Source organism: Manduca sexta, chromosome 27 (assembly GCF_014839805.1).
Source record: "Manduca sexta isolate Smith_Timp_Sample1 chromosome 27, JHU_Msex_v1.0, whole genome shotgun sequence".
NCBI lineage: Eukaryota > Metazoa > Arthropoda > Insecta > Lepidoptera > Sphingidae > Manduca > Manduca sexta.
In genome coordinates this window covers 1,554,633-1,571,317 of record NC_051141.1, presented here as the reverse complement: position 1 = coordinate 1,571,317, position 16,685 = coordinate 1,554,633, and the positions used below count along the sequence as shown (strand labels likewise).

General features: G+C 33.0%; 2 protein-coding genes and 1 long non-coding RNA gene across 3 annotated transcripts in view; 2 read left to right on the top strand and 1 right to left on the bottom strand.

The window, feature by feature from the left end:
• The window catches only part of LOC115454998, a 186,918-nt gene extending 186,141 nt beyond the window's left edge, over window positions 1-777 (top strand). The window contains exon 17 of the mRNA XM_030183700.2: window positions 161-777. The gene's annotated coding sequence lies outside the window, so the exon portion shown is untranslated. The remainder of the gene's footprint in view (window positions 1-160) is intronic.
• LOC119190853 overlaps window positions 1-7,564 on the bottom strand; it is a 35,229-nt gene extending 27,665 nt beyond the window's left edge. Inside the window, exon 1 of the long non-coding RNA XR_005113228.1 lies at window positions 7,354-7,564. This is a non-coding gene — a long non-coding RNA (uncharacterized LOC119190853). The remainder of the gene's footprint in view (window positions 1-7,353) is intronic.
• Window positions 7,565-8,944: 1,380 nt separating this feature from the next.
• On the top strand, window positions 8,945-14,396 carry LOC115455498 (coatomer subunit gamma-2). Its single transcript, XM_037443973.1, has 2 exons — window positions 8,945-9,637; window positions 11,342-14,396. The coding sequence occupies exons 1-2, from the start codon at window positions 9,098-9,100 to the stop codon at window positions 13,391-13,393; spliced, it is 2,592 nt and encodes an 863-aa protein (XP_037299870.1). The 5' UTR covers window positions 8,945-9,097; the 3' UTR covers window positions 13,394-14,396.
• The last annotated feature ends 2,289 nt before the right edge of the window (window positions 14,397-16,685 follow it).

The window sequence follows — 16,685 nt, the reverse complement described above, 5'->3', positions numbered from 1 at the left end:
AAACAAACGAAAATCGGTTATAGGTACCTTACTTACACCTACGATAAGAGAGACAAATTAAACTAAAACTAAACAATATTAAGTCTTGTGCTAAATAATATTTGTGTTTTCTCATTCATAATATTATAAATGTTTAAAGTATAATCTCTTTTGTGCCCAGGTGAAAATCGTGGTGGGCCCCAACGGCGAGGTCCGTATTACTGTTCAGCCAACAAACTCACAAAACTCAACAGAACCTGCTAAGACACTTTCAAAATAACTACTACTTCACTGCAACATAATGGTGGAAGCTACTTCATACATTTTATTTGTCACTACAATTATAACTTAATATAAATATTGCTAATCGTAAGTATGACCTCATTGAATGTTTATTAAAAAGACATTATGATAGGGCAAAGTACATATTTTAACGAGACAAGTTGCTTGTATTGTTAAAATGGAGCTATAAACACTAAGGTGTATCTAACAAGTACAACCCACAGAATTCCAAAAACAATAAGTTTAAAATACAGCCCCACTTCCATAAAACCATGACAAATTCAAAATTGTAATAGACACAATCTTTGAATGGTTTAACTTTTTAGTCAAGTACCAAAGTCTACTAAAGGATAATATGAAAATTATAATTTGGTTGATATCAGTAAACCAAATAGTATTGTTATAAAGTTTAATTTACTGTTATGGGTAAACTGCAAATATTGTGTATTAGAATGTTGGTAATAATAATAAATTGTTATTTATCTATTCTTCAACACATATTTATATAAAAAAAATTATATGTAAGTAATAGGAAATTTTTAAAAGATTTAAGAATTCATTAAAACTTAATTTAAAAATACGAGAAGAAATAAATATGACAAATTAATACAATTTGTGCATAAAAATTATTGCATATTTGATCAATATTGAACATGATGAATAATATGAATAACACCAATTTAGATCAATGTGCATTGATCTGAAATTGTGTTATGAAGAGGGCTTAAAATGTTTAAGTGAATAAATATGACATAGGTACAAATAGCTCAAGCAGTGATTTAAGACTAGATAAAAATTTAAGTCAATTTTTGCTTTCATACAAAACAGTCAAAAGTGTTCCACTTTAATTTCACATCGAACATCTTCCATCTCATAAATACATATTTAGTATGTTTTAAACATATTGTCACAGTGTTTATAATGGTTACTGCAGTTTTATTTATAGCACATAAATTGTTATGGGGTCTTATTGAGGCCTAAATTGACACCTAATTATGTATAGTTATGACGCATAGTTAGGTAATATAGCTTGGGAGGCGGAGTATCTTCATGAAAGCGTGCCAAAAATCTAATATAAACATTTTCTGGTAAATGTGCAGTGAAGGACGATTGTACCTAATTTCCATAATCGGCCTAGAAATAAATAAGTTAAGTGTACTTACTCGGAGATGAGAAATAGCCTAATTTTGAAACAAAAAATTAAACATAGCTTTCATTTGGACGACTGAATGGGACACCTCGATTTTCAATTGTGAAATTATTTCTTTATGAAGTTAATATCTATTATTTAAGACAATAAAGTTTATGTTTACTTGTGTAAGTATGCTTTTGTTAAGTAATCGGTTAGAAAATAGATGTTTTATAATAATCAGATATTCATTATAGGTGTAATTTCGGCGTAAATATACCGAAAAGTGCCTACAAAGGCAGTTAGGTAAGGAAAGTAAAATAGTCAAAATGAAACAAAATCGCACAACTGCAAGACCAAAGGGAGACCAAAGTTCAACCTCATCCAGTGAAGAATTACAAAATATTTTTGAGATATTGGCGCTGATATCATGCTTCTAATGTTAATGTTACATATACTCTACATGGTACATAATGGAGGTAACTCTACTTTAGAAAGCAATGTTCTAGGTGTGGTATTAATACTGCCTAGCGATATTCATTTGTGCCTCTAGTCATAGAGTAAACCAATGTAGGAATTTACTTATATTGTAGATATTGTTAAAGTAATTTCAGTCAGTTTAAATTAATTATAATGTTATGTATATAAAAATTATAGTTTACAATGATTTAATTAAGTTATGGAGTACATCCAAAGCTCTAGATATAATGATTACCAATCTCTACTTACTAAAGTTGTTAATTTTAATAATCCATTTGTTTGATTTTTTTTAAAGTACTAATTTTCTTGTTTACCAATCATAAATATTATTATGTAGATTTTTTATGGCTTACAAACTAATGTAATCACATAATTATTTAAGTATACCCCAATAAACTTTTAATTGTCGCCCGCGCCTTCTGCCTCCACGGCCTTCTCGAGGCCCGCGGCGGCTGCCCAAGACTATTACCGCGGCGAAACCCTTCTCTCTTGCCTATTCCCATGGCGAACATGGTCATCAATCAAGTCTCCAACGGCAAGATGTCCGGTAACAGAAAGTATCTAATGTTGTTACCACGGATGCTTAACATCTCGAGCTGCACATCTTCGCGATTTTTTTAACTTTAACAGCTTCGCGATGTGTTTATCTCTGTATCGACGCCCGTTATAGTTCCATGCACTACGTTGCCATTTTCCAACTTTAAATTTTGTCTAGTCTAACTAATTTCATTATGTTACTTTTATGTTTTGGAAAACAAAGGCGGCATCAATTTGTTAATCTCAAAATTAATTAAACAAGCTAAGTTGTTATGTATAAAAATACGTAGGTAATAACCTACCTATTGAAATTGAACGCGAATCGGCGGGAAATAGTTTTCTCTTTTTTTCATATCTTTTCATAGAGAATCGGGTAAGAGAGTCAGAGACCATTCTAACAAGTCATAAGTTAATTAATAAATAATTGCTTTTGTAAGTTATGTCCAAATAAAAACTTCAGTTAAAAGATGACTTTAGTAGGTATTAACTTTTTAAAAATCTAATCTCTTATCTTTGTTTTTCAAGCAATGTTACCAGAGGCAAAACTTATATAGTTAGCATAAAGAAATAGGTCTTATAAACAATGTTAACAAAATACTTTTTGTTAAGTAAAAAAATAAAATATATTAACTATCAAACATAAATACAGTTACTACAATGCATATTATGTAATACAGTTAATAAAAATATTATGTATGTACTTCTGATGATTTTTCGAATTAAACTTATAGGGATGCGACTTACCATTAAACGCACATCGTATACTTACTGATACGATACGATAGTAGGTATGTTATTACTGAGACAGTTTACTGTGGTACGTACGCATTACAAGGAAAACAAACTGTGTGTATGCCGCAATGCGTGATGCGCGTGCGCAGTTACCCATCGGTACTCAATAAGTAGTAAGTACTGAGTACCACCAATGACTGGTAAAATAATAAAGTACGTCAGTGGTGCGTTCTCAAATTAGAATGCATCCAAATATATTACACTACTGTCTGTTAAGGATCAAAAAACATTTTGTTACATCCGGTATTAACGATAAATTTTAATTCATTTCCTTATTATTAATAAAAAGAAATTCAGTTCATATTAAAAAGATCTCATATTTATTTGTGAAAATCCTTAACAGACTGTAAATACTTTAAGATAAGGTAGTTTGTAAAAAAAATGTACATAATTAAATTTATATTATAACTTATACGATTAAGCGACGCCAAATTTGTAGATGTAGTATTTAAGAATCAAATCTCACTACATTGTCTTTCATCAGTAGAAAAAAGTGTTAGTGTGTAAGTAATCAAGTATCCAGTATTGTCGTATAGGGTAGAACTCGTAAGATAACGCTGAGTAGACTATAATATAAGAAAGCTGGGTGTAATATTTAAACCTCAGATCGATATTTTTTTAAATGTTGATAAACATCTAAAGTTAGATACGAACATAACCAATGAACAATGTTCTATATTGAATTTTCAAATCATAAAATAGTAAGTTTGTCCTTTCCTGAATTTATTTGGGGTCTAGAAGTCTGGACTGTAATATCGACATTAGCTTATTAAATCTTTATGAGAATTAAATTTTAACAAAAAATGTGTAAGGATAATATGAGTGCGGATAACGAAACCTAATACCTACACATCCGTTAGCTACGAAGCTCATCGCATTGTGCACAGTGCACATCGCTTCATTTGATCAGAAGTATTTAAAACTTTACTTGTGCACATCTATACATACAACATTATGTTATAAACGTGTAATACCTATTTACTTACGTTATACTGGCTTGGGCATCTTTACGAAGATACAGCCATAAGATTATTGTATCATACCTATGTTATAACAACATAAAAGACATTTTTAAATGTAAGTTTACTCTGGCATTTGTGCCATAGGTACTTCTTGTTAGAGAACATTATGTATTATTGTCAAAAGCAACATATATTACGCCAAAGTGAGAAATCTTTGTTATTTAATTATTTAGCCTATTAAGTATCATTTATATTTAAACGTGATAATATTTATCTATAATTGTTGTTTTGTGTATTGTGATATTGTTGAGCAGCTTAGCAGCTCCTTGGAGTATTTAAATAATATACCCACAAGGCTAGTCAGATGTTAACCAAAAATATTCAAGGTTATTTCCAGCAAATCATTCCGATAACTTGCTTCTTCCGAATATTGTGTTACTATGTACGTAAATATTAAATGAAAGCTATAAGATTCGGGTATACTTCGAAGTAATAGGGAGCGCTATGTTGGGTTTAAAGATTTATAATAGTAAATTTGCGCTAAGAAAACTTTTGATTGAGCTCTAAATAACAATACTATGCTGATGAAACAATGTGTGTTATAATATTATCATACTTTGCCATTAAGCAAATACCGTGGAAGTATTATTTTTATACAACTTTTAAGGCGCTTACTAATATGAATTTATTTCCGATGTTGATAGTTATTTTGCAATTAAATTGTTGTTATTTTTAAAGTGTTAATTTTCATTGTTGAGTTAGATTATTTAAGAATTTTATACAATTTACATACTGAAAGGTACTTACCAGAAGCATTCACATGTTATTAAACAAAAATATTCAACACCCATTTTACGCCCCTACACTTAAACTATACTATACTCAGTGATATTTTACTGAAGAGGTGACAAGGTGGTAAGGTTTGTCTCTTGTGCTGTCCACCCATTTGCACTTATAAAATGTTTTATAAAATATAATCGTTGCATCTTAAACGATGCAGTACATGAAAGCTCTTCGTGTTATTTATACCCCAAGCAAAGTCACTTTTCAATAATATACTGTCTCGAAGTCGCGGTTTAATGAAACGGTAATGTTTCGGAATGGACTCGTGTCCAATTATAGATCTGAAACATACTGTAAAGTACACTCAGTAAGTCTTTATATTATATTTAGGTACGAACATGAGGTGTTGATGAAGTGCTAAAGGGTTAAAATGGAGTCATTAGTAATTCAAAAAGCGAACATTACATGTTTTGTGGTGCGTTAGATGATAGCTTAATCATTAATGTACTAATTACTACTAAAACATTCGCTTATGTAATTGATTTATGTAGAGCATTCGCAATGCATTGCCATTATCGTATTGGGACATCAAATAATGCAATTAACGAAAAATAACATAGCGTTATCGCCATCAAAAGCTATTGAGTTTATGAAGTGATGATATTAGCGACAAGTACTTAAGGCACACTGCTAAGTGTAATGCTCGTCTACTTGATCCTTTGTTATTTAAAACTAAGAAGCCATATTAAAACCTGTGAATGCTTCAGGTAGCACCCATTATATGAAGTTGACTGTAACAGAAAAAAAAGTAATTAAATTGTAGCAGTTGTTATAAAAATTTAAAAAATAGGTCCAAGCTCGTAATTTTATTACGTAATATATTAAAAGAAATTCTTACCTACTATGCAAAATTTTACGATATTTACGTAGCTATTCGATGAGATATTTTCTTAATCAAATCTAGTGATGTTAAACGTTACTACAACTTACAATGGTAGTAAATGGACATTATCCATTTTAAAAATGTAACTTTCAAAAAGTTTTAGCCTGATATATTCAATTAGAAGCAGTTTTTAAAACTATACGCCATTGTTGTCTAGCAAGTCAAAAATATATGGATTAAAACATGGCTTATCCATATTATACGTAAATTATCAAATTAAAAATTAAAAAATACAAAGATTTATTTGCCGTACATTAAAGAGTGAATTCATAAGCATTTGATCGAAGTTTTCTAAGACCCCCATAGAAAAATAAGGCTTACACTTCGTATACTTCCTTTCACAACTGTCTTTAGTATATAAGATTAATATTTCATGCCCAATCAAAGTATTTCATTGTATTTTTAATTACATACTAAATTTCTATGTTATATTATAACAGAGGAGTAATTAATAAATCAAACATGTTCTTCAAAGTTTAATACCAAATAATAATAATAAAAAAGTTTAACATAATTTAACGACCATTTTTCGATAACTTACAGTCAGTATATGCTACTTAAGGAATTAAAATAGGGTCATAAATAATAATAAGTCGCATAAAATATTGTAACCTTTTAAAAAATCGTAAGATCTTAGTTTTTCTAATGATTGGTCACTCGTATATTAGTAAAACTTTTACGTGTGTTGTGAATATATTATGAAGTATAATTTTCAATAATAAAATTATAAACGTAGACATGTAATAAAAAAAACAAAGTAGAATTTAAAATATGTAATTGATACAACATCGATAAGGCGCTTAGATTTCTTTGTGTTAGTAATGCTTTTTGAACGTAACGCAATTTTAACGTTACATAATTCATCTCATTGTTTTTTCTTAGATTATCTGATTACTTGTGTTTTTATTTCAAATTAGGTACTGTTGATTAATTGTATTATTACCTGTTTATTGAACATTTATTTACGGCTCTAGGTATTCAATACCAGATTATATCAAATATTCAGCTTATTGATTTAGGGTGTAATAAAAACAGTAGATATTATAAATATAATTACGAATGTGTAATGGATGTTAGGGCAAAAGATTTTCGCGAAATGTTTCAAATTACCCGTGTACAAATGTATTTGTAGATTGGTAAATGAATAAATTAATAAAAACGGCTAAAGTTTCGTTATTCAAAACAGAAAACATACATGCAATCCTTTCCATATATCCATTAAAAGCATCTTATGCATCTTATATCCATTAGAAGGCTATTAAGCGTCATCGAAGTTCTAACTAAGGGTAAGTCATTTCTTGATTTAGCGATGCTTGTAATCATTGTCAAATATACATACATATTTTTGTTTTAACTCAACGTTCAATCGTCACTTTTTTACGCTTCTCTAAGGACGGTATTTGGTAACTTTAACTTCCCCACTGTTAAAACCTCACCGACACCAGGCATAATTTTTAGTTACTCACCTACGTCTCCTGAAGATTAACGACGCGTTATTATATTAAACTTAACCGTTTTTCCTCATAGGCATATCGTTAGTCGTGAGCCATATTGAGAAAATTGTATTGACAGTTCTAGACTCTATAATCTAGGATATCCAGGAAGAACTTGGTATTCGAATTTTGGTATCTAGGTGCCCAATAGTGACGTGATTCGATGAAATTGATACAGACAGATGACCTAAGATCGATGTTAGTATTAAGTAGGTATATTATTTACTATGGTAACTTTGCAACATTTTAATGATTATAACTTGACTATTTTCACCTTAGATTTTTTTACCCATATTTTATCTCTTTTTCATAAATTATATTTGTTTGTTGGAGGTCTCAGTATATCATTATACCAAAATTTCAACGAAATTCGTTCGATTGTTTTTATATTTATCGCGTTCAGACAGACAAACGGGACGAGGGAATTTATTTTATAATAATATGTAAGCATTATGTAAGTATTTTCTTATAAATCCTTTGCATTTATATTGTTAGTAGAAAAGGTCGTTAGTGGAAGCCGCGACCTTCACAGTACTCACACCAATAAAATTTTATCCAGTTTTTATTTTGTTTAATATTACTATTATATATGAAGGGACACAAGCAAACATATACGCATATATTGATACATAAACGCAAGCAAAACATCATGCTTTATTTTTTTACTTTTTTGATGCGTGTGCACTGCGTTGTCATGACGACTGTCTTATATTTAATCAGTCCCTTCATACACACACACACACACACACACACACCATGTGAATATAATATTTAAGGCGTTAGCTTTAGATAACTGCACTTTAGTAGGAGTATAATCATTTATATGGTGCATTATTAGCATAGATATTGTTTGCATTTAAATAGATAAAATGTGACTTACCTTTTCTAGAATTAAACGGGTAGCTTGTATAATAAGTCTAAGTTTGAAATTTGTATATTTTGATATACAGGTATTGGTTATTGAAATACCTGATCAGAATACCTAATATTGATTTTCGCAAGCGTAGCTCATCTCTACCGTGAATTGAATTAATTTCACAAGTGAAGTGACATCTATGATATGAAAATCCATAGATTACTAAAATAGAGCAAATGTGTCAGTTGCAGTGTTGCCAGAAGGTTACATTTCTTACATTTTTTGTTACTTTTGACCCCCTCGCGTAACATGTAAGTAATTTTTATATCTAAGGCAATTTTCGTAACTTTTGAGAACAACGATATTTGTAATACAAAATTTTTATTGTAAACAGTTTACGAACGCATTTCTATTCAACGCATCCAAATTGAACGCACCTAAAATTGGCGGGTCTAAAAAGTATTTCACTCCATATCACACTTAGAGATGGCTTGCCATGACAAAATGAAACGTATCTTGCATAAATTAAAACTTGATTTTGCTTGAGTGTGTGCGCGCACATTCCCTACTATGAGTCCCCGCGGTTTCGTAGCTACAGAAATGCTTGCCCAAAAACGCATAAATTAAAAAAAAACAATAATGTAACTTTAGCAGCAAAAATGTAACATTTCAGGAAAAAAACGTAACTTACGACTCAAGGGCCCTGGCAACACTGGTCAGTTGATGTGAACTGTCAATTGTTATTTATCAACCTAGCGTGTGTCTTGTACAAGTGAATAAATAGTTAAGTAGTATTTGTATTCTCTTTGATAAATAGTGCAATAAAACAATTCAATAGGTTTGCTATACTTTTCGATAAAGATGAATCGACGCGACATGAAAGATGATGATGAAAAAAGTCAAAGCGTTTTCCAAAATTTAGATAAGACAACACTGTTCCAGGAGACTAGATACTTCAATTCAACCCCGGTGAATCCTAGAAAATGCATTCAAATACTTACAAAGGTGCTGTATTTACTGAATCAAGGCGAAAATTTAACGACACAGGAGGCCACGAACATATTTTTTGCTATCACGAAGCTGTTCCAGTCAAAGGATGTGGTGCTCCGTCGTCTCGTGTACTTGTGTATAAAGGAGCTGAGTTCTACGGCGCAAGATGTAATAATCGTGACATCGTCGTTGACTAAGGACATGACGGGGAAGGAAGACCTGTATCGGGCGGCTGCTATTCGCGCGCTGTGCACTATAACCGACAGCACGATGTTGCAGGCGATAGAAAGATACATGAAGCAAGCAATTGTGGATAAAAACCCGGCGATCAGTTCCGCAGCACTAGTGTCTGCGCTGCACTTGTCTGCCACAGTGCCTAGCGTGTGCCACCGATGGGCCTCCGAAGCTCAGGTAATTGCTTCACAATGCTCTTTTCCCCAAAAGTCAGCAGTCCCTTAATCTTACAACTTGCAATAATGGTCCTATATTGGCAACAATAATTTTAATTTCCTTTACTATCAATACATTGATCTGACTGGTGTACTTGATCTGATCTTGAGTGGTGTACTTATGTCTGCAGGCAATATTTTTTGCGAGTTTATTGTATTGAGTAATTCTGTGCTTTTAATGCTGGTACTTGTACGGGTGTGCTAAGGCTTTCTATTTATTACATTGCAAAATAGAAATAAGCTGGGCGAAATGTTAGTAGATTGAATGTGTACCTGCTAATCTTTAAGATAAGGCTTCAACTTTATCATGAATTTATATTTGAATGAAAATTAAATTTAAGGAATTTAACCCATTACTTAACTTGACTGCTAAGCGACTGCCAGCAGCCCTCCGAGAGTGAATTCATTGCATATGAAATGAAGTATATTTTTATTAATCACAGACAGCATAGACAATCCATAGGCGCTATATTTAGCTTTTTAAGACAATTTACACAGATTCATTTGAACCCATATGTATTACACACATATTGTGTACTTATGCCTGGAGCTAGTTGTTTGATTTTGAAAACAATTTTGGAAAGTTACATTATCCTTAATCACTACTAACTGTATTTTATCTTGTTGTAAATTTAAACAGGCAAATATGCATGTAGAAGTTCATTTAACCCTAATAGATTAAAACTGTTGCTGATGCCAAATATAACCACATTACATTAACAAGTATAATTTCATAGCTGATAAGTTATAGAAACATAAACCACATTAAATTTGCATGCTATTACAAATATGTTATGTCCTGCTTTCTCCGATGTTAAAAAGGTCTTATTGTATAACCAATATGTACATAAATATACACAAAGTTTATTCATTATGTAAGTCTATCACTATCTGTCATCTAAAGATGTTAAAGCTTGGCTTACCTAAGCACCAACCTTTTTAGATTTTGACACCTTTTTTGACCCATTAGTCTATGCATGTTTATTAGTTAAGTTAAATAGATATGCGATATGGTTCAGCATAATGCATAGCCCTAATCCCTCTCATTAGAGGAGGCCCATGCCCAGTAGTAGGACAGTATATAATACAGGGCTGATATTATAAATAGTTTAGCATAGATAATGGTAAATGTATAAAAAATATAGCACTCTAATAAATGCTTTTCTCAATGTTGTTTCTATTTATCAACTAGTACAGTGAATATAATTTTATAAAGATTTTGTTAATATATGTAAATGTGAATTCTCATTTTTTGTGAAAGTAAAATATCTCAATTAGCAATTGGTTTGGATTAGTTGAATTGTAATTTACAAATTTAAGTATAAAGCTATATTGCGAGTATGGTTTATATTGTGGTCATAGTTTGTTATTATAATACTACTATTGAAATCTTGCTGCGATCAAAGCATGCGTAAATATTTATTATTATATGTTTTATTATGATCCTCAATTGAAATATTATATAATGTGCCATATAAACTGTTTAAATTCTGGGCATCCTGTTTAAAAAAAAACATGTTGCTTAAAAATGAAATCTTTGAATAATGGCTTAGCATGGAAGTTTATATGTGACTTTATTATTTCCAAAAATATAAGATTACACTTGGTACATTGATTTCTTGGTAAATAATATTTTATCAACATTTGTCTTATTTCTACTTTCCAGGATGCAATCATGTCGGACAATGTTATGGTCTCTTATCATGCATTGGGAGTTGTAGCAGATTCGAGGCGTTACGACCGCCTGTCAACCGTAAAACTCGTGTTAAAAATGACACGGTCTCCATTGCGCTCGCCTTATACAACGTGCCTTCTTATCCGCCATGCCGCTAAACTTGCCGAAGAGGATCAAACAGAAGCTTCGGAGCCTTACCTACAGTTTATTGAGTCATGCTTGCGACATAAATCGGAAATCGTTGTGTACGAAGCTGCTCATGCGATAGTCAACCTTAGAAAGTCAGCCAAAGATCTAGCACAAGCAGTATCTGTACTACAAATATTCTGTGGCTCGTCCAAAGCGACCTTGCGTCTTGCTGGTGCTCGTACGTTAGCGATGTTAACAGCTAAACATCCAAGTGCTGTTGCGGCTTGTACCGTAGATTTGGAGAATCTTATCTCAGATCCTAACCGCTCTGTAGCCACTCTAGCTGTGACAACTCTCCTTGCCACTGGTGCTGAAAGTTCTATTGATCGCCTTATGAAACAGATTTCAAGCTTTATGTCTGAAATATCGGATGAGTTTAAAATTGTCGTGGTACGCGCCATAAAGCGTCTTTGTTCGAAATATCCTCGTAAACATCAGTCTCTTGCATCATTTTTGGCTGGTATGCTGCGGGATGAAGGTGGCCTCGAGTACAAAACTGCTATCGCTGACGCAATTATTACCCTGGTGGAAGAAAACCCTGATGCCAAAGAAACAGGTTTATCTTATCTTTGTGAATTTATAGAAGATTGCGAGCACACAGCTTTAGCCGTCCGTATTTTGCATGTGCTTGGTCGCGAAGGACCCAAAGCCCGGCAACCTTCCAGGTATATCAGATACATTTACAACAGGGTGATCCTGGAGTCGGGTCCAGTTCGTGCGGCTGCTGTAACTGCGGTCGCGCGTTTTGGTGCATTACGGCCTGAACTCCTTCCCAATATCAGAGTGCTACTTGGCCGCTGTCAAGTAGATGAAGAGGATGAAGTACGTGACCGAGCCGTGTATTACAGCGCCATTTTGGATTCGGGTGATCCACAATTAATGAATGATTACATTGTTAATATTTTAACACCAGACCCGATTCGACTAGAAAGAGCACTGCATGAACATTTAGAATCTGAACATGCTGATGAACCTTTTGATATGTCAAGTGTGCCACTTGATAATACGCCGCAAGAAATAGATGAAGTACACGTCGAGATTGAACCAAAGAAAGCACCAACAGCATCGCTAAACGAATTGTACGCTGAACAGCTCAAGGTAATTCCGGGTATCGAAAAATTTGGCCCCATTTTCAAGTCATGCAAAGCGATCAATTTAACGGAACTAGAAACTGAATACCAAGTAAAATGTGTAAAACATATTTTTTCCCATCACATGGTTTTACAGTTCGAATGTTTGAATACCCTAAAAAATCATTACCTGGAAAATGTTCGGATTCGTATGGAATCAGCGCCTGGTTATATTGACCTCGATCAAGTAATATGTCCAGAGTTGCCTTACGATAAACCAGGATATATATTTTATATGTTTCGGTTCCCTGTTAATCCAATTGAAACTTTGGGTACCTTTGAAGTGACCCTAGAGTTTATTGTACGCGAATGCGATCCTATTACTTGGTTGCCCAATACTTTTACTGGGTATACTGATATTTACATCCTAGAGGATGTGGAAGTGTATGGTGTAGACCAATTCAAGATAAACGCACCAAATGACGAATGGGAAGCGATTTGGGGGGAAGCTGCCGGTATGGAAGAAGCAAGTGACACGTTTGCGCTGGCACATGTTGACGCTGAAGTAGCGGCTCTTGCAGTCTGTGAACACTTGGGATTGAGCTCATCGGCTATCGGAGGGGAAGCCATTAAAGAGATCCGAGGCGTGGGAACATGGCGAGAGAACATACGAGTGCTGTTACGGGCCAGGCTGGCGGCGGCCAATGGATCTGTCACAATGCAATTAACAGTGCGCTCGCAACGAGAGGATATAGCCACGTTCCTTGTAGCGGCAGTCGGTTAGAAAAATAGGTGTTTATTTAAACATATTGTTTTTGAAAAAAATGTAACAATGATTGTATTATGGGTTAAGCAGACGACGAACTCTTTATTCATAAGACATAGGCATATATTTTTTTAAATTAAATATAACTCCTCTCTCATATTACAGGTATTTGTATTATTGAGTGTGGTGGGTTTAAATGTGTGAAACTGACGCGGTGCAGACGTTGACGGACCGCACAGTGGTGTATCGGTGTTGTACGGACTCGACCCATTTTCGGTTTTGTATAGTGCATTTTTAAACTGTGGCACGGTCGAGTGGAATTGTGTGACAAGTGTTAGACCGTTTATGTAACAATTCGAAAAATGTTAATTGTACATTTAAGCTTTAATGATGGTCTCGTGTTGCCGCGTCCATGTTGTAGCCTAAAACATATGGCTTATTATTTACATCAGACAAAATGTTCGTAGTCTGCTGAGCCCCAGCGAGGTGACCACCTTATGGTACATCGAGGTTTTAAAACGTATTCCTTTGTCTGTCAAACCGTCTCATTGTTAGTCATATAAATATTGTTAACGATTTGTAAGTTAAACTGAACATCGTTGAATTTTATTGTTAAACTTAATATAAGTTTTATGAATGTTTTTAATGATTTAGGATGCTGTGTACTTTATTAACTTAACCTAATACAGGAAATACGCGCGCGGTGACCACATATTATATTTATTCAAGTTATCGGAGACCAAAGCAGCATCGTGCGAGTATGCCTTCACTCCCTTTTCACTTATTCCGGTTGCCGGAATTCAGGTGCCAGGTTTCCGGTAACCGTGATATGTAAAATATAATTCTACATTAGAACAAAGTAGTTTATTCATGTAATTTAAATGAAAACATATCCCTTAAGATATTTTGTAAAGTATACTCGACCAACCTACACTGGCTGTTATATATTATGTTACCATAGTGATATGTGTACTAATTTATTAAAAGAGATAAATAAAATTTGTTTAATAAAATTTTAAAATCGCTTTAATGACGACCATTTCGATAAGTTTCTCTTTTGCTGGTTGACATTTTTTGGACATCTTTTTCCTTACCATCAGGAGTGGTGAGACCTCGTAGCCGTGATCTTGATAAAAAGTAACGGGCAATTACAAAGGAAAATTTTAATCTTAATAGAGAATTGCATTTTTTAAATATGTAATTAATCGTCGTTATATATTTACTACGGTAATTAATAGATTATAGACACGGCGAAAAGTGGGTGCTCCAGTTGCGTCTCTACACGCTTCTGCGGGGCTAAAAGGCGTGAGTGTGTTTTGCTAGAAATTTTTAATATATAAAATTCAATCGATAAGTACTATGAAAATGAATTAAATTTATTTTTAATTATATCGTGTGAATCGATGCATACGATAGACGCCATGTTGTGACGTCAGCTCGCTTGTAACAAATGAATCGGTTCATTGTTAAGTATTTCGTTAACACAATTAAATAAGTGCGTTTATGTTTATGAGTAACAACAAAACATATATTTTTTTATTTCGTACTTAGGTAAAATAAAAATCAGTAAGTATTTATTGCAAAAAAAAAATCCACCACTAAAGATATTATTCTCGGTACGTTTTTGCTGTCTTCGTCAACAAAAATATATTAACTTGCTGCAGAAAGCTGGAACCATTCCCATTGTAAAATTTTCCTGTGTTACTATTTTAACTAATAACCCACATTATATTGTACTTAATATTGTACAGGTATACTCATATTATACACACGCGCGCGCATGCACATAAATACACACGGCCTTAGGGTTCCGACGTTTTTCCATAAATTTCTTTTTTCAGATATTAACAAAAAAAATCTATTTTATATTACCTTTTCCAAATAAAAGGTTACTTATCGCTTAGTAGGTTACCGCTATAAAACTTTCGCAAACCTCAGGAAATTTAGGACAGGCTGAAAGCCAGCGCTGCTTGGAACTACTGTCCCGGGCATAATGAGCAGATTTGAGTTGATTCTTTTGCCTTATAGGTCTAACAAGTACTTGTATGTATGAATATATGTATACACGTACAACGGCATTACCTACTATGGGCTAAGTGCGGAAAAAGGAGTACCTCAACATAGAAAATAGTATGTATGTATACATGTATGTATGTATTTCGTGCTTGTATAAAAAGATATAAAATAAAACTATCTATTTATCGTATGTACATTTCCATCTCATTCTATCAATAGCTTCATCATTTATTTCTCATTTTCGTCTTAAAATAAACATTATCTACATACATGCAATTCGGAATGGCATATTATAATTGGTAAGTCTATCGCTAGTATATCTCATGCCTATCTCTTTTGTTTTTTATTAACGTTAACGATTATACAAAACCATCTTGGCTTCGGCGTCTGTAGTTCCTTCACCGTTAGTTAAAAATTGTAGCAAGGATTGACAAAATAGAATGTTAATCACTAATTATGGTTGTCTGTAAGAGATTGCCTCGAGCACTAAGACCGCCAATTGTACCTCCTTTCAGCCTTTATTGTTTTAATATGAAGCACAGTGTTTTGTTTACGGTGTACAATAAAGCTATGAAATAAATAAATAATTATCTTCCTCACACGCCTATGCCTATATATTAAAACAACAAAAATCTGTAGAACAGTAACACCATCGAAGCTTATTCTGTAGACAAAATTGCAGCAATGCGTACAACAAAACAAATATGAGTTGTATTAGTTGCATAACTCGACATTATAGCTGTCTTACGCAACTCTCTATGGATAATCTAGGGCAGAACAAATAATCGTATCCGTAATTAGCTGTCATGAAGGATGGGGATTCCATGCTGCACTGAGATACATGTTACGTAATTTTATTCAAAAGGAACAGAAAAGTTAAACATTAAATAAGTAAAGGGTAAAATTAGACATGTACTGCATTAATAAACATGTGACCAACGCCACTGTTAACAGTTTAACAGAAAACTTTACAAAGAAGCAACAAAGACCTACGTCTTAAGTATTAGAAAATATCAAGCCCGCGATATTCAGTTTGTAATACATTAGTAGAAAGTACGTAGTTACCTTTTGCTCACGAATTCGGCTGCGTGATAGTCTTTTAGCGGGACAGAAGTCATGTAATTTTCCAGGACAGAAAGCCGCCTATATCGTTTCTTGTGGGTAAATGTTTTCTCATTGTTGTGATTTGTTTGGCTTTCAATATTTGATTCGTCATAGACCGTCGATTAGTATTTGATTATATCAAATATTTTTTTGTTAGCGATTTACATAAATATCTTAAAGGAAGTAGTAA

Bases quoted from the DNA above. Each gene is read 5' to 3' on its own strand.
- LOC115455498 (XM_037443973.1), top strand. From the start codon at position 9,098: ATGAATCGACGCGACATGAAAGATGATGATGAAAAAAGTCAAAGCGTT. The intron at 9,638-11,341 runs GTAATTGCTTCA...TCTACTTTCCAG, and splicing joins GATGGGCCTCCGAAGCTCAG to GATGCAATCATGTCGGACAA.